General features: G+C 37.1%; 1 protein-coding gene across 2 annotated transcripts in view; it reads left to right on the top strand.

Moving 5' to 3' along the window:
• Positions 1-20,840, top strand: part of ADCY8 (adenylate cyclase 8) — a 116,889-nt gene that overhangs the window by 52,187 nt on the left and 43,862 nt on the right. For both annotated transcript variants that reach the window (XM_038127809.1, XM_038127810.1), the window contains exons 5-6: positions 9,561-9,688; positions 18,344-18,502. In XM_038127809.1, coding sequence (XP_037983737.1) covers positions 9,561-9,688; positions 18,344-18,502 — 287 coding nt within the window. The remainder of the gene's footprint in view (positions 1-9,560; positions 9,689-18,343; positions 18,503-20,840) is intronic.

Here is a 20,840-nt window from a genome sequence, read left to right as displayed (position 1 = left end):
CTGTCTTTTAGAAAGCTTAGAGGAGTAATGTCTGCTTTTGCATGGATTAAGAAAAATAGCTTTTCTAACTGAAGAAACATATTTTACACCAAGTAGAATGTATGTGTGTCACAGAAATATTTTAGGAAGACTATGTATAAAAAATTCTTTATTGCCTTGCTTCACATTTCAATTTTGGCTAGCATTCATGATCATTACCCATATTTTGTAATCATTCCATAAGCTATATTTAACCAATAGGGATTTTGTATAGAATGACTATATCCAGTAAAGGAGTTAGGAACAAGGAAGGCATTTACATTTAAAAGTCTAATCCAGTGAATCCTCCTTGCCACTTGCCACTTAACCCTGAAGTCCACTTCCTGCTTGTTTTTTGTTTGTTTGTTTGTTTTGTTCATTTGTTTGTTTTTGTTGTTGTTGTTTTATTTTATGGGAACTGAAAATTTTGTTTCTTTAAATGCTTAGACATTTTCCCTTTCTCTGTGGCTTGTCACATGTCTTCACTTACATCTTCCAGAAATCTTTCTGTTGCAGTTCTAAATTCATAAATCTTAATGGAGAACATTGACAATGATAGGTATCCCAAAAAATGTAGGTGAGTTTATTTCAAAGAAAGGGTAATAAATTTATCAGTCTGTTTTGCATAGCCAAGAATTTCTTATCCAGAATTCTCTGACTTGGGAGGAAAGAACATCTGTGTCTGCAAAACGTCATTATTAGGATTATCACCTCTCAAGTGAATGTCCCAGTCACTAAATTCAAGACCCTGGGCTCCTTCATGCATTTCTTTTCCTAGTCTGGGACTATACTTTTTTTAACATCATTCATTAGACTAATCCACTGGTCTAGAACAATCCTCTGAAAGGTGGAAGGCACAGGGAAGAACCACTGCAGAAATTGAACAGATATTGCCTGCAAAGATTAAAGTTATATGATCATGAAAAAATAAAATTTAGTAAAAAGAAAGACACTTTGATTGTGTTCCTTATTTGTGGGTTCTGTGACCTGGATGTCATGATACTTGTGTGATGCTCTGACAATAGAGATGCCTAACATAGAGGAACCTCTCTTGCTTCCCTAGAAAGGGTTTGGTGTTCCTATCCAATTCACGTAGACAAATTCTCCCTCTGCACTTTACAGGAAACAAAGACTCCATTCTGTACTCTTATGGAGGGGACCAGTTGCATAAAATAAAAGGGTCTAAATCTTATATTGAACTTCACCTTTTCCTTTAAAAAAATTTGGAAATGGACACTGAGTGACCCTGAATTTTAAAGACTTATGAATTACATGGATCTATCAACCTACCCTTCTGATATTGCATAAAAATTTCACACCTGGTAAAGGTGTATCTTTTGGAAAAATTCCTGGTCTTCATCTGAATGCACCACGAGATGATCTTGTTTTAATACTGGTCCATCTTGGTGGTATATTCCAGTGCCTTAACACTCTCGCTGTTTTATTCAGTATGTGTTTTTTCTCATTTGATTCTTACTGAATTTGAATTACATCTATTGATTCTTGCTATGGCAAATCATTCCCAGACAAAAGGACCATCTTGTAGCCGCTGACTTCCTCTGGGAATGCATCTGGATGCTTTGATCAAGGGGCTTCTCAGGTTTCCTTTAGATAAAAGAAACAGACCAAACTCATGGCGAGGTTTTTACTCTAAAAGATTTATGCTTTCAAATAGTTTTGGGGACTACTTTTGTGGAACACCTCCTGTTTTCAAAAATCCCTTTTAAAGCACTGAAAACAGTGTCCCTGGACTAACCTCTGTGAACGTGAAGAAGGCAGATCATCCCAATTCCTCCTAATCTCTCTTTCCTCAATCATTGTCCAAATGCCATGTTTCTGAGCATACAGTGATAACACTATTGTACTGAAAAATGTTATTTTTGGGTTTTCCGGTCTTGCTGTCACGTTGTGACCACCATGTCTGAGTGTTAATTGTTTATTTTTACTGGTCTTATTCCTTTTGTAAGTTTTATTAGCAATAGTTTTCTATTTGCCTGTAAATCCTTGACAGGACTTTTGGGAAGTGGTCCTTTCAAGGCCTCCCTAGAAGGATCTTCCACTAAGGAGGATTACACAATCACATCTAGATTTCAGATCTATCACTTAGCTGGTTCTTAATCAGCTTAACTAGAGTTATCATAGCCCTTTAAAATAGTCACTATTACTCAGGCTCTTGGAGTTTTCTAAGAATTACCAACAAAGCACAGAGATCAGTTGCAGAAAGCTTGAGGGAGTTCTTTTAGATTTTAAGGAAAAAATGTATAAATCCTTATTTACTTCTAAATAAAAGTAATAAATTATAATCTCATATGAGGGATTGCTGGATCTGCTTGAACATCTTATATAAATCATATAATAGTAAAGAAGACATTTTCACAGCATACTGAGAAATGTAATTTAGCTAAGCTTCTTTTTCCTCTTTATTAAGCTTTATTAAGCAATACAGAACTAATGAGAAGTCTCTGATTTTTTTTTTAATCTTCCCTAAGTTACATCAAGTTTTATGGCGTACATTGTTGCCTACGCTTAATGACAAAAAAAAATCCATAGTATCTGTATCATTACCACAGAACACTCCAAAAAAAATTAGAACTCAGTTCAGTATTTCTTCCAAGAAAAAATGAAATAATATGTTATGTACAGCTACTTCCCACTTCTAATCACTCTGTGATATTTGTAAAAGATTTATAGTTATTAAAGAGAAAAGTGACATTTACAAAAGAAGAAAAATAAGTTGACATAAAACAGAGCTGAAGAAAACATTCCCTTATATATACTTCATCAACTGAATGGCCTAAATTGAAACTCAATTAATATTAATACTTTCCTTAGGCAGAAATTTTGGGAAGGGAAATAAGATGACATTCAGCAAGATACTTAAGCCTAAAAAAAGTCCTGCCTTGGTGAAGTAATAGTTCTTTTTGATGTTTGTTTTTCCTCTGCCTTCTCTGCAGTGCTAGATGTCAGCCAATACCATGATTTAAATTATCATATTTCTAAATTCATCTAGACTCTTTGTAGATTCAGTTTCAGATACAACAAAGAGGAAAAGGAGCTTATTAAAGGACTGATGGGGGTTTTATTTATTTTTTTTCTAAGGAGGACAATCTTCTTCTGTAACCTTGGGTAAATTGTCTCCTGTGGAGCTGCAGACAAGCTGTCAAAAATTCCTTCAACAGTGTATTACCAGTCTTATGACTGCTGTTTCCAGGGGTGGAAACCAACCTCACTACCAGGCTCCACAAGAACACATCACTCCATAGCCCCAGTAAAATACCTGTACCTGTTGGTATCAGGAAGGGAAATCTGGAGGAATTTGGGGGCTTTTCTGTTGCTTGATAAAGACCGTTCCTCTGCAGCTCTTTACGGCCCCAGGACACATTTCAGCTCTGAATTGGCAGTGTTTTGTTCCATGGTGAAATTATCTTCAAGCATGTAACCCACAGGATTCCAGAGACTTCCTAAAAAACCTTGTATAAACACACATGCTAGGTGTGAATTTTTTCATGTGTATATGTTTGAGGCGCTGAAGCGAGAAGCAGAGTTTCTGGATTACGAGTATGCATATATAATATTTAGCTCATTATAAAGATATGGCATGAATTTATAGTAAAGGGATGGAGTGAATCCTCTTTTCGCAGTGCTTAATTCTGAGATGTTTTTCTTCCCAACCAGTGTCAATAATTAATTGACTCATACTAATGAATAAACAATCTTGCTTACCATCCCTATATTTGCAGTTTTTCCGATGGTAAAGAGCCCATCAAAAAATCTAAATAGTCATATAAACCCCAGCCCACAAAACACTCAAAACACTTTTAGTAGTGATAGTATACAGATTTATTATGAAAAAATTTGGATGAATATGACAGATTAAATAAAATTTTGTTTCAAATTTTCCAGTGATTTATAAAATAAGAATTATTCAAATTCAACCTCCCCCAAACAGAAGCCCCACTTTGTGACTAAATTGGGATTTGAATTAAATTTGGCTTCGCAAGTAAATTCTTGGGAATCCTCCAACTCACCCTTAATAAAATAATAAAATAATTAAGGCTGGACAAGACCTCTAAGATTAGCCATTTACTTAACATTTCCAGGGCCACTACTAAACCATGTCCCTAAGCAGCATATCCACATGTCTTTTAAACATCTTCAGGGCTGACACCTCAACCTCTTTCCCAAGCAGCCTGTTCCAATGTTGGCAACCCTTTAGATGAATACATTTTACCTAATATCCAATCTAAATCTCCACTGTGCAACTGGAGGCCATTTCTTCTGTTCCTGTCTCTTATTACTTGGGAGAAGAGACTGACCCTACCTGGCTACAACCTCTTTCTTGGCCACCTGGGCACACCCTGGCTCATGTTCTGATGTTGTTGACCACTGTCCCATGTACTTGCAGCAATTAAGTTCTAGAAACTCCTAAGGGGCAAAATTTTCATTCAGAATTGTTCCTGCCTTAGCTAGAAAAGAACACCTTGAATCTTTCTCATGGAAATTTCTGTCCCTGAAATCACTTAAAGCATAGTCTTCTAATTAACAAGCTGCCAAGGCAAATTGCTCACCAGACACAACAGTCACAACAGTATTCTTCTACAATATGTCAAGGAACAAAGCTGTTGATATAATAAATTACAAAACTCATTCACCATCGTGCCTCAATTCCTTCTGCAACATGAGAGACCTCAAACTTAATTTTTTTCTGGCAGCACTGAGAAATTGTAACTGACCCATTATAGGTTATTCTAAAGAAAAAAAAAAAACAAACCAAAAAACAAAAAAAAAAACCCACCAAAACATTCTTTATACAGTATGTTAAAATATGTAGAAATTGTTTAATATAATGCCATGCTTATATATTCAGGCAAAAGAAAGACTGCCATTTTTTTCCCTTTGTGTGTGTAAAAATTAGAAACAATCTTTGTAACTGTGTACCATATCTAGTCCTCTTTTTTGTCTACATGACTAGGCTTGAGAACCCCCCTCCATCTGGCTCTCTCAAGGTCCCAGTTCTGTTTTCCAAAGTGACAGAGCTGCAAGAGAAGGAATTTGGATGGAGCTCTCTCACCAACCCGCCCTAAAACAGACTGCTGATTAAGAGCTTTGGCCTAGCCCCCATTCATGCTGAGAAATGAGGTGTATCCAGGTTTCCTCTGCCTTTGGCACATGTTTCAGGAACTGAGCTATTGTGCACGAAGGCCAAGTCCCTTCCTCCTCCCACTCTGGCTGCCTTTTAAAAAAAGACTATGTGTATGACTTCTCTTTTTTCTGTAGTTCAGTTGCAGTTATTTTTCATCCCAAATGTTTTAAACTTTGAGCTTGAAATTATGAAAATTGCACAAAAATTTTGGATTTTCTGTGGTCTCACTATCCTATGGGGTTCCCTTCAAAACTAGTGACATGATTAATTCAGCACTGGCAGAATTGAAAATGTGGCATAGCTTATAAAACAAAATCACTTTTTTTCCCTTGTCAGAAATTTAGCTCAAGGAAACAAGAAATATTAATGAAGTCTCTGACTGTGTCTTTCAGTAACTTGATATTTGGGAAACTCATTTTTGCAGCTCCACCTTATGCCAATTTGCTTTGCTTCCTTTCCAGTCACCAGGGGTATATTTAATAAGCTCAAACATAAATCATTCACCACATACAAGGTAATTATTTATGAAAGATCCCCATATTTTCTTTTTCTCTGGATTTAAGTGAATTGGAAAAAGGTTTCTTATCAATTGCCACTGAATTAATCTCGAATTATTATTAAAAATAGTTGGGTGTTTGAGTCTGTTCAATATCTCCAGGTAAAAATTCTGATTTAAATTGATCTTGGCAGAATCAGGCCCCATAATCTTCCATTTGCAGCAAATGAAAAGCTGCAAATAAGGGGAGAAAAGAGCTCCTATTTCTGACATGCTGAGACTTTAATTGATCCCTTCAATAAATGCTATTAAAGAATGAGTATTGGAAGGGGTGTGAGACTGATTGATACTGATGTGAATGTCTGTATAATATGGGCTGTCATTTACATGCCCAAGGACAACTTCAAGAATTGCATATGAAAAAGGCAAGTGGAATAAAATAAATTAAAGAGGAGATGATAATGGCCTCAGAATGGTGTAAGAATTTAACACAGTTGTGAAAAGTATTTCCTGTACCAAAGTTCCTGTATCACAATTTTCTCTTAATTAAATAATTTACTCATTTTACAGTTTCTTCATACATATTTTAGACTTTTCATTCATTTTCATTTAATATCAGCTTGCCACTCTTAGATACCATTGCAGTGAAATGATTTTACGAAATGGGCTTGAGCTCTACAGTGTGAGGAAAATCTTGATTGATACTGATATCATTTTATACCACTGAAAAGTGGGCAGGCCCTGACAAAACTCAGTCTCTGGTGTAAAACTAGAGCATGGCTGCCCACATTGTCCATGAGTCTAACCTTAATGCTCTCGTACAACCAGTCTGACAAAGCCTTGAGTCTAAACTGTAGATGTGATTAAGCTACTGAGTCATTTGAGGGAATCTCAGGAGACCAGGCAGTTTGCCTCTGCCAAAGGCAGATACCATTAGCCCCCTGTCCTTCTTGAGAGTCGTTGAATTATCGTCCTCTAGATGAAATATTTCCAGTGATAAAAAGCCCATAGTTTACTTTGGAAATGAGTATGATGGGAATAATTAGGGAAGAATAAAAAATGAAAAAGCAATGTAGTCGGGCTGTAGCGCAGATCACATTTAGCAGTCATAATAATATGATTAACAGGAAAAAAAAAATAGGAAGACAAGGAGTCATATAAAAGCTCCCTGTGGTTTATTGTGCCAGTAGAGACACCTTGCCTGACCCCAGCAATGTTACACAGAACATAAATCTTATGTCATATTTGTTAGTCCCGTGTGGGTGTTTCACATACCCAGGGTTTTACAGATACGTGGCGAGTTTAGGGACAGGCAGCTGAACTGAAGCCCAGCCAACAGCTTTAGCTGTGGGCTGAATTTGTCCCCAGGCCTCCCTGACTGCCTTGCCTGGCTCTCCCTGGGCTCCACTGCTCGCTGGCATAGGGACACCTGACACAGTCATCTCCGCTTGGATATTGCACTCCATAGATGACTTCCTAAGCTTTGGCAAATGAGTCAGGTGACATCACATGACAGGGGAAAGAAAACATTCATGAGGAGTTGAATGGATTTCTTGTGACACAAACATGCACTCACATTTGCATATATCAGACCCTTGTTAGCAGATCTTGACACGCATTAAGATTCTTATTCTTACAAAAAGCACATCCCTCTGAAGTTGTCTGCTTTATTCTGAATTTCAGACATGCAGGAAGGTGATATAAGTCTCATCTGAATTTACTGGAATCAACACTTTAGCCAGTTTAAGTGAAGCCTTAAGAATCAAACAAGTCTTATCCTATTGAAAACTGCAGTCTTTAACTGTACTGAAATAAATTCTCACTTAATAGGGGTTACCCACATAATCACATAGGTATAATAGATGTTGAAATTAAAAATGTAATTAAAAACTAATATATAATAATACTTGAGATATATCTTTCTTCTTTCTTTTATTCCAGTTGTTCTTTCTTTCATAAACATTGACTTTTTTTCCCTTTTCCCCCCTCTATTCTACTATAAGGTTATTATTTGTAAAGTATTTGTTGTGGCTCTGAATAAAATGCTGCCTTTTGATTTATTCCACCTTGGTCAAACAACTATGACATCATACACAATCCTTTTGATTTCTAGATGTGAAAGCAAACATCACTTATAGTAAGAATCAATTGAATGGGACCTTTAGAAAAGCCAAACTCTAGAATCTGTGGTTTATATCTTCATCTCTTTGCATTTTGTCTAAATGAGGAATAGAGAAGCTTAAGGAAACCTACTTACTGTTTGACATGCACTGATTTATGCTATTGAGTCCTACCTACTTGTCAATTAACTTTTATGTTTCATAGCTTCAATTTATAGTTAAAAAAATAGGTGGAAAATGTAGTAACATCATATCTCTAATTCTTTCCATTGAGGGGGAGTTGTTTAAAAAAAAAATTGTTTTGGAGTGGTTTAGGATGTACAATTTCATTTGAAGCAATATGAAAAATTCCCAGTGTTCTTGTGTGGGTCTGCAGAGGGGCTGAAAAGAAGGGGCTGAGGAAAGAGGAGAGTTGCATATGAATTTTGATATTTTAGAAGCTTGAGTTCAGTCTGAAATTTTGTGTGAAACTTGGATACCACGGCATTGCACTCCAAAAGGCAAGCACTGGTTTTAGCTGGAGACTTAACCAAAGCTTCCAACACAGTCAGTTCCTACTGATGGTTTAAGGAGATTTTAGGGTGAATCAGCTTACTTTGGCCACATGCCCAGAGCAGATTTTACCCTTGCTTTTACCCAGCTTAAGGCTTCAACTGACTTCTCAAAAAGATTTGGGTAAAAGTGTGTGAATTCTGTGTGTCACTCCAGGATTGTGCAAGGCTTGTCTGAGGTTGACTACAAACCCTCATTCTTCCTAAACAAAACTTTTAAGGGAACCCATACTTGATTCCTGGGAGAACTAGCATTCACATTTGCTCCTAGATCTTACTTAAATTTTTCTTTTTAAAGGTCTGTTCCTGCAGCCTTTACTGATTGATTATTAATACTACATTCAATATTTCAATGACTCTCCATCATAAAAACACTTCCTTGCCACAACTTTTAATGTTCTCTGTTCCTGTGCATTGATTGCCTCCTGTGAGGGCCCAATCAGCAGAATACATGGGGCAAATTTACAGGTAATCTTGGTCTCATATGCTGGTCTGCTGGGAACTGCAAAATTGCAGCAACTCAGGTATTTCTGCTCACTAGAAAAGGATCTTCTAAAATAATGATCAAATCACACAATAATATTTTGTTTCAGCATGTAATGATACTGTCAATATGTATTTTAGAAATTAAATTCACTATTTGCTCTTAGGGTAAAGGGTATCTCTAGCTGGATGCCAAAGAAACATCATTTCTCCACAGCATGAGCTTGATGCAGGACAGCTTCTTTGAGATCTTTGCCATGCAGATCCTTGATCTGCTCCTATGTCTGTTGGGAATACTTGAGTGTCACTTCAGAAACTTTAGGTGGGAAGGGATTTCAGTGGGAGGAAAGAGGTTTTTCATTTATTTCCAGTGTAAAGAGTGGGCAGGAAAACATGCCCTGGAGGAACATAGCCTAAATTGGGTTATTCATTATCTCAGCTGGCATCTCTGAATCCTTGGCCTATGTTCCACCTAGCTCTGATAAAACCTTTCTCCCCATCAGCAAGAATGTCTCTGATTAGAATAAAATGAAAATCACTATAGCCTTTATTTCTTCAAATGTAAAGGTACTTTATTTCAAAAGTGATATAAATCACAATTATATTAATGATAAGCTGGAAACATCCAGAAACAAGGTGGGATGTTGGTTGGTTTTTTAACAGTAATTTTTCAACCACTTTGACTTTCACCCTAAAATTATGAAAATATATGCAAATATTTTATTTCTCTTTGATACATTTGTGTGTAGGAACATCATTGTCTCAGAATAAAGATCCTGGGGGATTGTTACTACTGCGTGTCGGGGCTCCCAGAACCTCGCCAGGACCATGCACACTGCTGTGTTGAAATGGGGCTCAGCATGATCAAAACCATCAGGTAATGCCTTTTCCTCCCCCTGATCCATTGTTTCTGCCAATGTTCTGAGCTTGCTGCCTGAGAACGCTATCACTAGACAAGTAATTATTCTGTTGGTTCCAAAAATCTCAGCATTGCCACTGTGAAAAGGACAGGACTTTCTTGATCCATGTAACGCGTGGGAACAGTTGCTTAAATGATTTTATTAACCTGTGCTACTTCAGAGATGTAACACAATAGCTGTGTGTTCAACTGAGAGGCTTCACAGCTCTTGGCAGTTCTCACTTTTTACTGTTGTCAATTTCAAGAGGAGACTGAAGAGGAGGAGTCTGAATTGCTTACTATAATCCCTTTAACAAAATTAAACCACAATACAAACACAAAATAGACAGCTTTGGCTATCCTTTAGCTTGGAAACTAGCTCATAGACAAACTCCTAAGTACTGAGATTTTCCAGATGAACAAATTTTACCTGCTAAATTAGGTTCTTGCTTAAATTCACAAGCACTGGAAGTATTTTAATGAAGGAATGTGTTCCCATCATTTAAATATAATTATGTTGCTGTTATATTATTGTATTTTGATGCAATTACAATTAATAATAATCATGTCTCAGCAGCCTGTCTGCAGAGCTTGTCCGATGAGTTACCATGACATTGGCTGAGGTTTTATTCATCTTTTAGAAACGTATGGGTTTTTACTGATACAACACATCAATAAAAAGGTTACTGAGCTTATCATATTCAAATATTTTTTCTGTTGTTGTCTTCCCTAAAATAGTGTTGCCTAACATGAGCATTCTCCCTTTCCCCTGGATATTTTGCTGTTCAATCTCTTTGTCTGCTTCTTGTCCAGACCTCTTTGCCCTTTTATCTGGGTCTGTCTCATGACATACATGAGACAGTTAATGCACACTGCAGCTGCATTACTGAGCTCTTAATAGAGAAAGAATTTTACTAAAATTAATTAATGGAAAGTGTAACTGAATAATGATTATGCAACAGTGATATCTAAGAAGGCTGGATTCAATTATCACAGGCTAAATGTTGAATAAAGTAATCAATACTTTGCTTCTGGAATCCCCACAGTGAAAGTGAAACATGAATTAGAGAACACAGAGATGAAAAAACCCTACCAGCACTGTTAAAAGTTTTTGGATACACACATCATATCTTTGCATTTCCTTGGTAACACCACCTGCAGACAAGTCACTGTAAGCCCTTTTTCTTCTAAGACAGCAAATTTCTCTCCATCTCCTTACACATGTGGAAGTCTGTAACATCCTGTGCCCTTCAATGGACAGGGTCTTGAAGGCAGCAATCCAGTGGAAATATTGTTTTATTTTTAGCATCCTAAATGACAGTTACAGCCAGTCAGAGCTGTGACACCAAAGTCCATCAGGACTTGGGTCATCCATCACAGACTACTTCAGTTCAGATTACCCCCAATTTATTTGATAATCCCAGTATCTGATTTTCTGTCTATGCAATGAGGATGGTTCTTCCCCCAGGCTTTTCTTTTCAGAGTATAGGAGCCTTCTGTTGCTTATCTTAATGTGTGTTCACACAGTTCACAGGGAGGACCAATCCTGCCATGGAATATTAGAAATACTTCTGCTCACATTTCTGAGAGACCTTGGAGTTATCTACAGTCTATTAATTAAAATTAAAGAATTAGATATATGTCTCACAGTTAAGATTAGAAAAAATACCCTCTTTATAAAAGTGAGTTTTTTATCACATTGCTCCCCACAGAATTGTTTCATATTTAAAATGCAACAGAAATGACTTTTTGATGATTAGAAAAATTTTTATCTTCATCAAAAGATTTCAGAAAATAAATATTTTTTAAGTCTAAAATAATAGGGAAATGACCCCAGATATGAGAAACCATCATTCAGGTTGGAGAGCTGCACTGAAGTTATACAGACAAACATTTTCCCCCGTTGACAACAGGTAATGTTGTACTGACCAGTACAACCCTTCTGGTGAGGCAGCACCCAAAAAACCCCTGTGATCTCAGGATACCATTGCTGAATACTCCTTATATTTTCCTTGATGTCTCCATGGTCAAAGGGAATAGAACAAGAATGTCAGGTCCATTCATTACACAACATGTAAAATAAATCTACATGGACAGACTGTCTCACAAGACACTTTTGAGTGTTTTCATACAGCTCATATCCATACAGCTAAATTGTTAACTTATTATTACTTGAGAGTCTACAATTTGGTTTTAAGCTTGAGTATTGCAGCTCCACTACTCTTTTTGCAGATGAAAGGAACTGTTTAGAACTCAACAAAATAATTCAAGATCATTATTTTCTCTGGAATGTGTTTTTTTTTTGCTTTTTTTGCATCACTATGCTTTGTTAAAATCCCATAAAAGAAGCACTATTATTGTTATTCCAATAATTCCTGTCTTCTTGTTCTTTGCTCCCTTAACTGTTGAGAACAATTGATGGTGACTTTTAACCACAGGAAGATACCATGGAATCTGATATTTACTCCAAAGTAAAGTAGTTTTACTCCACCACATTTAGGCATGAGAAAAAATCAATACTCCATCTGTGCTGCAAAACCCAAAGACCCATAAATTCCGTTTATCTGCAGCTGCAAATGTGAATTAAAGTAAGAAGGAAAAGCTCTTCACAAGAAGTTCTTTTGCTCAGCTGGTATTCACATCTTTTCACGTGCAGCAATAACTCTCATTTTGTTTAATTTTATTGTATCAATGCCTGTCTGTACTGACTGATGATGGAAATAGGAATGTTTAGTCATGAGATGATAATTCATTTTAACAGTTATCATTTCATGATAATTAATTTTTAGCAATTATCACCCAAGCTAAGTGGCTGTCGGGAATAACATCACTTTCTCAAATTCCTAAAATCTATTCCTAAAATCTTTGTGACTGGAAGTAGAGGGGAAAGGAGATTGTGTGAGACTCAGCTTCTCAAGGACTCACTTTCATACTTTAATGATGGAAATGGCACAATATATATAACCGTGGAAATTCAAACAAACCCTTGTGCTGGTATATTTGTTTGGTGAATCAAGGAGTCCCGAGTCGTTTCATTTGTTGGCTCGTTTCCCACTAAAAGCCATCTGAAAGAGTAACTATTATGACAGAATAAATGGTCCCAGCATGCAATATAGGCTAAACTCCAGGAATTAGATAACAGCTTGTCTTCATTAAAAGTCTGTAATTAAGTACTAATATTAAGGCAAATTCATGAGAGAGGGGAAAAAAAGGACAACTAAAAAAACCCAAACAAATCCATAACCAAAAATAACTCAACTGTTTCAGATAACTGACTGCCCTGGTAGATTTCCTGCTTTTAGCACAAAAAACCTGCTTTTATCATCATCTGTTGAGTATTAACAAAAATCATGAAGTGATCAATTCTTGTTAAAGAAGTAACTCAGTAAAAGAGACAGGAATTTTTTTCATGTTCCATTATTTATAAATTATTCAATTAAGTAATTATATACTAATATCATTCATCCAGTTCTGGTTCCTTCCACAGATTGTTTCTCCTATGAACTACAAGGCTCTTCCTATGATGCAATGAGCTCTGATTCACAGAAGAGAGGATGTATTCACAAACCCAAAAACTAAGGCTTAACTTCATTTCTGTGTGGTAGTGGAAAGGGATATTGTGACATATTCACAAGTTCAGCCAGCACTTTTTAGACAGTTCTAAGATTGAATATAGGTTTCTCACTGAGACTTGATCATATTGTCACCTCCACATGTCTGTTTCAGCCACAGACTGAATGGAGAGAACATCAGAACAGATTTTCTTTCCCTGTTTTTGCTGTTGGATGATGATATGAACTAAATCAGGTAGACATGAATGGGTTCATGTACTTCTGTGACCTCTTTCCTTTGAATGCACTGTCAAGGCCACGTTGGAAAAATAGCATAGGACTGTGTGTATATACAAATACATATACATGTACATATACATATACTTATACATATACATAAACATGCATACATGTACTTTTATATGCATATGTATATGTATATGTATGATTATATAGATATTTTTAACATACTTTTCAAATCCAAAAGCAAACTTCTAATATTATTGTGTGTAGTCCCTTGTACTGTATTATTTTCCTGCTTCTCAGAGCAGATTGACATAAGAAAGAGGAATGCAGCAGTATTAACTCTGCCCAGGTAGCTGCAGTTTCTGTCTGAACTCAGAGCATGTCAGTTATTTTAGTGATAGGTGTGACAATATGAAGCTTTTCCAGGTAATAGTTTCTGCCTACATTAGATTACAGATCTAAATCCGAGGCAAACTCATCCTGGTGCTATTTCAAATTGTCTTCTTGGGAAAATATCTACATTAAACTGTAAATTCAACTTGTGTAAAGTTCATCTACCAAATGTTACCTCCCTCAAGTCACATTGCCTGCACTGTACCGTTCAAAGTGTTCAGTAGTTTAGTGTATCTTGTTACCTAGCTTTTCTAAAACAATGGCTATCTCCTTCACAGGCACAACACAGTTCCCAGTCACACTGAAAAGATCACTTGCCTCACTTCATCTACTAACCTGTCATGTCACCACCAAAAAGCATTTGAATTCCTCTAGGAAAAGTCCAGAATTCTGTTGAATCCAACCCAAATGTTCTCTATATAACTGAACCTTAAAGGACATTTCAGTTAGCAGGAGACACAAGAGATGACCTGTCCATCTCAGCAGAGTCAGCTAAAACCCTTATTTACTTAAACCAGAATACACGGATTTTCATATTTCACCTGCATGAGGGTGATAATGACCATGTCTTGATGAGTAAATTGAACAACAGAGAATTTTAGCCATCACTGAGAAAAAGTGGAACAGACTGGCCAACTCAACTCTTCTGAAGCAATTTTGCTTCTAAAACTGGGCAGTTGCATTCAAATTACCTACTAGAAATGGTCTGGAACAGGATGTGAAAGGGCTTGTTGAGAATGAAAAAACATTCTGTGTTGTTTTAAGTATCTCAAAGCATAGTCATAACCTTGCACAATTGAACTGGCCAGCACAGAAGCAGCCTGTTTGGCACTCTCAATCTTCAGGGCCTGAATTCCAGGGCATTCAGATTTTTGACAGCTACAGAAAAAGCTGAAAAGCAAATTTCTGACTTCGGGCTCATCTTCTTCAGGAAAATAAGAAAGGTTTCAATTAACACCACTAAAATCAAATACCCATCAAAGAATGCTGACCAGGAGGAAATGCCAAGATCCAATTAAAATAATTGAATTTTTTTATCTCTGGCTAGACTGAAATGAGATGAATGGCAAAAATAACACCAGTCACAGTTACCTCATCCTGGATAAGATAGCAAAGCACTTGTGAGGCAAAGAGGGCTGCTTTATAGATCATCAATAATGCATCTCCCTGCATGCACTTTGTCAATGTATCTGCAGAAAGCCTGTAAAGCAGTTGAAGAAAATACATTTTTTAAATTAGTAGCTTCATTGACAGTTGAGTGAATTTAAGAGACAGAAGAACTAGATGTGGAATACCTGAGCTTTTGCAAAATGGACTCTCTTTTTCTTTTTTTTTTTTTTCTCTACATCTTTTTTTGTCTAGTACATGCATTATTTCTGAGAATTTTTTCCTGAATGAGTTAAAACTACCACTCTTGATGAAGGTGATCCAGGCTTTGCTATTTCTGGTTTTGCTTTTCCTATACCTGTATGTAAACAAGACCTCCTAAAGTATGTGGTAGTCTGGCTGCTGGAAATATAAATATATTTCAGCCTGTCTGTTACTTCATGCAATCAAGTCCCCTCCTGCAATTATTTTCCCACCTATCCACGTGGGAGCACATTACTGTGCATGACGAGAGGAAGATGCAAAGACAGAGCCCTGTATGTGCACCAGCACTGCAGCAGACAGAGAAACAGAATGTTCCTCAGCCAAAGGGTGCAGGCAGGAGGCCAAATCCACTCTGGCTGCTGATGAAGAGCTGAGATCAAGTATCACCTGAGCAGCACATAAAGAGTTGCCGGGAGACTGTGAAAGACAGATGAGACAAGGAGGAGAGGACCTTGATTAGCGTCTGCAGTGCCCTGCAGGAGGTGGTGTGGACAGCACAGCTGTGTGAGGTTTAGGACAAATGCAGAAGTGGCTGATGGAGGATGCCAAAGCCTTCTCAGGCCATCCCCACATTTTTATGACAAAGGACAAGTTAACTCCAGGAATCCTTAGTGAGCACTCTGGAAGTAGAGGGGCACATTGCTCAGCTGCACCACCGTTTGTACCTGGTCTCTCCAGTGATACCTGAGTGTGTTCTCATCTAAGATACAAATAGCAGACCCAGTATTCAAAATGAATAGAATAGAATAGAATAGAATAGAATAGAATAGAATAGAATAGAATAGAATAGAATAATAAGCTATTTTAGTTGAAAGGTGCCTTCAGTGACCATCTAGTCCATCTGCCTGCCAATTCAGAGGTCACCAAAGTTAAAGCATGTTAAGGGCACTGTCCAAATGCCTCTTGATCATGGGCTTGGGGCATCAACCACCTCAGCAGAGAGCCTGTTTCACTGTTTGGCTGCAGTCATGGTGAAGAAATGTTCCTTAATGTCCAAGCTGAGCATTCACTGATGGAGCTTTGAGTTATTCCCACACTTTCAGTCGCCGGATTCCAGGGAGAAGCGCTCAGCATCTCCCTCTCCCTTTCCCCTCCTCAGGAAGCTGTTAGAGAGCAACGAGGTCACACCTCAGCCTCCTCTTCTCTAAACTAGACAAACCTAGAGCCTTCAGCTGCTCATCACGGGACACGACAGTTGGTCAAATAGAAATTAAATTGGTAAAATAGCATGTGTGTCTATATATGTATAGATAAAGGTTACATAAATATAGGCTAGTAAAACATTTTATTAAACTTAAGTCCTTCTTATTGATTGCATTTTTCAATTAAAAGCATTTTGCTCAATTATTCCTGTAAATACAATTATCTTTTATTTCAAGATAAGGAAATCAAATATAAAATGAAAATAATTATCTTAGTCTGAACAAAAGGAAAAGACAGACTGGGGAAAAATCATGTGAGGAGTTGTGTGATAATTCCTCTAACAGTTATGAGTGTCAGTTTAGATATTTTTATAGCATACAAAAATTATTCAAAATAGATTAAAATCTCAGTGGTCTCATTTCTATTAGTTGCTCTCACAATACTTAAAGTGCTTCAATGTGGAGGAGTTTTTGCATATCCCATCTTCCAGGGACAGGTAATTTTTGTAAAATTTTGATATTTCAAGCTTTCTTGCTTGCTTGCAATGAAGAAAGTTGTAAATGAAAACTATAAGCTCTAAGTATAACACAGATAAATCCCTTTGCAAAGCTTCTTTGCTTATTATTTTACGATTTAGTATTTAAAATATTTTTCTCTTAGATACTTGAAATGTGTTGGCTTCCTGATGTGATTAACAGTCTTGTAGGCAAACTACTGCACTGACACTTCTCATACGCCTGCCTTTCTCCAACTTTTCATGATATGAAGGGAAGGGAAATGATGAATTCCTTATTTTCAATTTTTCACATTTTTGTGCAACTAGTTTCCATTTTAGAACTCTTGATTTTATTGAGTTTTTTTTTTCCCTTACAAACTGAGCTGGTGCTCCGTTGCAACAATGAAAGCTCAAGTACTGAACGCAGAAAGCAATTTACCCTTTTCTCCTCCGCAGAGGGTCTGTCAAGGTCGTTACTGATGCATCTGAGGCAAGGGTAGTTAACTTCAGAGCAGTGAAATAGAGCTGTTTATTCTTTCCCTGCTCTGTAGTGTGATCTTGCTGTGCTTCTATTGACTTCAGTGACTCTAGAGATGAGGCCCTTTACAGACACACAGCAGGTTTGTAGACCAGCAGTAGCAATGTGTTTTTCCTATCCTGAGCACATGATTTAAAGATTAATGAACACAAGCTGTAATACTATTTCTGGTGCAAACAGTTATTGTCACACAAACAGAACTAGAAAAGCAGTCTCTTAACAAATATGCTCAAATTTTGTTTATTTTTGAGAGGTGGAATGGTCACCACCACCCCACAGAATGGACAAAACAGATTTTAACCTCACATAGTTGTCACGACAGAGAAAATGGTGCTCTGACCAAATCTAATGAAAATAGTCATTTGACAAAAAGTAACTCTGAAAAATCCCAATCAAAATAACATCTTTTTAAAAATTGAAAATAAGTAAAAGAATACACAAGAATATAAAAGAATAGACAGGCTTGGTGAAAATAGTTGCTGCTCTTGAACTGTTCATATTGTCCCCGACTGTTCCATATTGTTCCAACAGTTCTGTACTGTTCCTCAACCTTTTATTATTCCAAGATAAAGCACTTAATAAGTCCAACAAAATACTTTCACATCTTTTTCTCTATCTTTCCCTTTCTGTCTGATTGAAATAAGAAGAGTGCCACTGAGCCATGCATGCAATTAAGTGCTTAATGATAACCTGGCTTTTAGAATCATTTTATCACTGCTTCTACCTTTGCTATTTAGAAAGTTCTCTCTTCATTTTACAGGCTAGACTGCACTTTACAGCCAACTGACATCATATTTTACATCATACTCTTTTCAAAATTATATGGAAAATTGTGGCATATATTTTCATAATATATGAAATATATTTTTTCTTTCCTTCTGTGTTTTGTTTAACAGATATGTCAGATCAAGAACAAAGCACGACATTGACATGAGAATAGGGATTCACTCTGGATCAGTTCTGTGTGGAGTGCTGGGCCTGAGAAAGTGGCAGTTTGATGTCTGGTCATGGGATGTGGATATTGCAAACAAACTCGAGTCAGGTGGAATTCCTGGGTAAGGCAAAGTGTATTTCCCACTGTCAGAAAATATTGCCAGCACATTGCAGTGTTAACCTTGCCAAGAGATTAACTGTTTTTTATCGTTTCATCAACTATGACCTTTTTTTTTACGATTTTGCTTTTGGCAAGGGTTAGTGAGGCTATAGCCAAAAAAGGTAGAAATGGTCTGCTTGTAGAGCCATTTGAAAAAACAAGACAAATTTTTTTTTTTTCTTTGTTACCCCTGATTTTCTCAAAAAGATATTTTTTTTGTTTTCAGCCCTCATAGTCCTTAGAAGTAGCTCACATTTCCCAGTTAGATATTGGCCATTCACAAGATTTTCCAGGCTTCATTCTCTCACTTTTTTCATTCAAATGATGCTATGAGGTACAAAGCTATAATTTGTCCTATTTTATAATGCACAAACTGTGGGAAGAATTATGTGTTCATGGGTCAATAGTTTAATAACAAGTTGTTATGAACAGCAGGATCTCTGGGAAGTCTTTTAAATAATTTGATGCTTTAGTAGATGTTTTGAGATAGCTATCTTAACCTGTCTATATGTGAAAATGTATGGTTTTCTATTAAAAAAAGCCTAGTTTCTTTCTGTATCTGAGTGTCTGATGTGGCTGAGTCACCTGAAAGTTGAATGTTTTTTCTGCTTGATATGGCCTATATATCATGCTAGTTTGGGAGGTACAAAGCCTAGATTTGAACAGTAGTGATTGCAGGAATCCTCTGTTCATTTTCAGTTCCACCTGCCATTGATGAAGGATGTAGAAAAGATCACCTAGACAATTCCAATTTTAGCCATAGAATTTGGAAGCAATAGCAGCAGGCATCTTTATGTGGAAAAAAATCTAAATGATTCTGTCACCTTGAATGACAGAGATTTTAAGTCATCAAAACTGAGTCATGTGCTGTCCTCCCTACACACACATCAGACTTGTCAGAGCTGTCATGTTCCCAGGAAATTGGAAGGAAATTTGCTTCATATTTTGCAAATGCAGACCCTTTCCACAGTTCTACATAGTAAACCTTTATTCTGATAGATATTCTTGGAATTAGCAGAAAATGAAATTCTGCATGCTTTGAGAACAACTTCTGTACTCTGCATATGTCACCCAAGTATAAAATTTCAGAAAAAAAATTTCATTGTCTGCCGCTTATCCCACATGATAGCCCAGATGACTAAGAGGATGCTTTGTTCACATGAGCAAATTGATCATCTAAGTTTCACCATTCACACCTGCAAAAAGCAGAGTCTATTGCTGTTAATGTGTGCAAGTCGTTTGCCTATTAATGAATAACCCAGAAAATGCACAGATAAAATGCTGCAGATAAAATGCCTGGCAGGTTTTCAGTCTGTCAGAGCAGAGTGATTTCCTGGATACCAGTGTGCCAGCAGAACAAAGCCTGTATGTGACAGCAATGAACCAAGTCCCTCAGAATAGTGATTTACATCAGAGCTCCCTAGTGTGCAGAGCAGATTTAATAGATCAGTTAAATTCATTTCAGCCTCTCCTTACTTCTCCCTGCCACCAGCATCCAAATCCCCCTACTTGTTGTAATACTGAGGTCATTCCCTTTCCTAGAGCAGCTTCTACAGGAAAGCTGCCCCAGGGTTATGAGCAGTGCTCTCAGGGTGTAAAACAAGACCAAAGATGCACTGCAGCATTTTCCTGAGGGCATAGTGGAGAGAGGCAGCGGAGGATGGGAAACATCCTTTCACCCAGTCTGAGAGCAGGAAAGAAGGGGCTCAGCTCTTCCCCTCAATGCCTGCATGTCCCCCTGAGCCCCCATCCACCTCAGGTGATGCAGGGTGAAATTGCACCTGACAGAAGGAGCATAAACCAGCAGACCAGCTGCCTTGGGGAAGGCGCTTAGGAGCACTGAGAAAAAAATGGTAATTTCCTGTTTCCTGAGAGCAAAAAATGTGTCCACAGCACCTGAGAAGGAAATCTTGTGATCTTGTAGTCAGTGACATTCTATTGCCAGGATTCCATTTTCTAATAGTTTTTACTCAGTGTATGTGGTTATTACTCTGCAGTACTGAATTGCATAAATCCTAGGTAATAATTAGTTTTCAATGATGTCCCAATGACAGCTATCATCTAACACTGCAGGCCTGATAACACTTTCAAGAGTAGGTCAGGCAATACTTTTTGACTTCAATACCCAGGTTCCAAAGTACTGTATTTGTAAAAAATTAAAAGATATCTCTCCACATTTTAAGTTTTTTTGATCACGCAATACAAAATGTGAATGCAGAAAATACTCCTAATCTGCCACCTATTTATTAATATTTGGCCCATTTAAGGATATCACATTAATAGCTATCTCCATACTCTGG

Source organism: Motacilla alba, chromosome 2 (genome assembly GCF_015832195.1).
Source record: "Motacilla alba alba isolate MOTALB_02 chromosome 2, Motacilla_alba_V1.0_pri, whole genome shotgun sequence".
Lineage (NCBI taxonomy): Eukaryota > Metazoa > Chordata > Aves > Passeriformes > Motacillidae > Motacilla > Motacilla alba.
The sequence above is the reverse complement of the archived record's forward strand: the minus strand, read 5'-3'. Positions and strand labels throughout refer to the sequence as shown.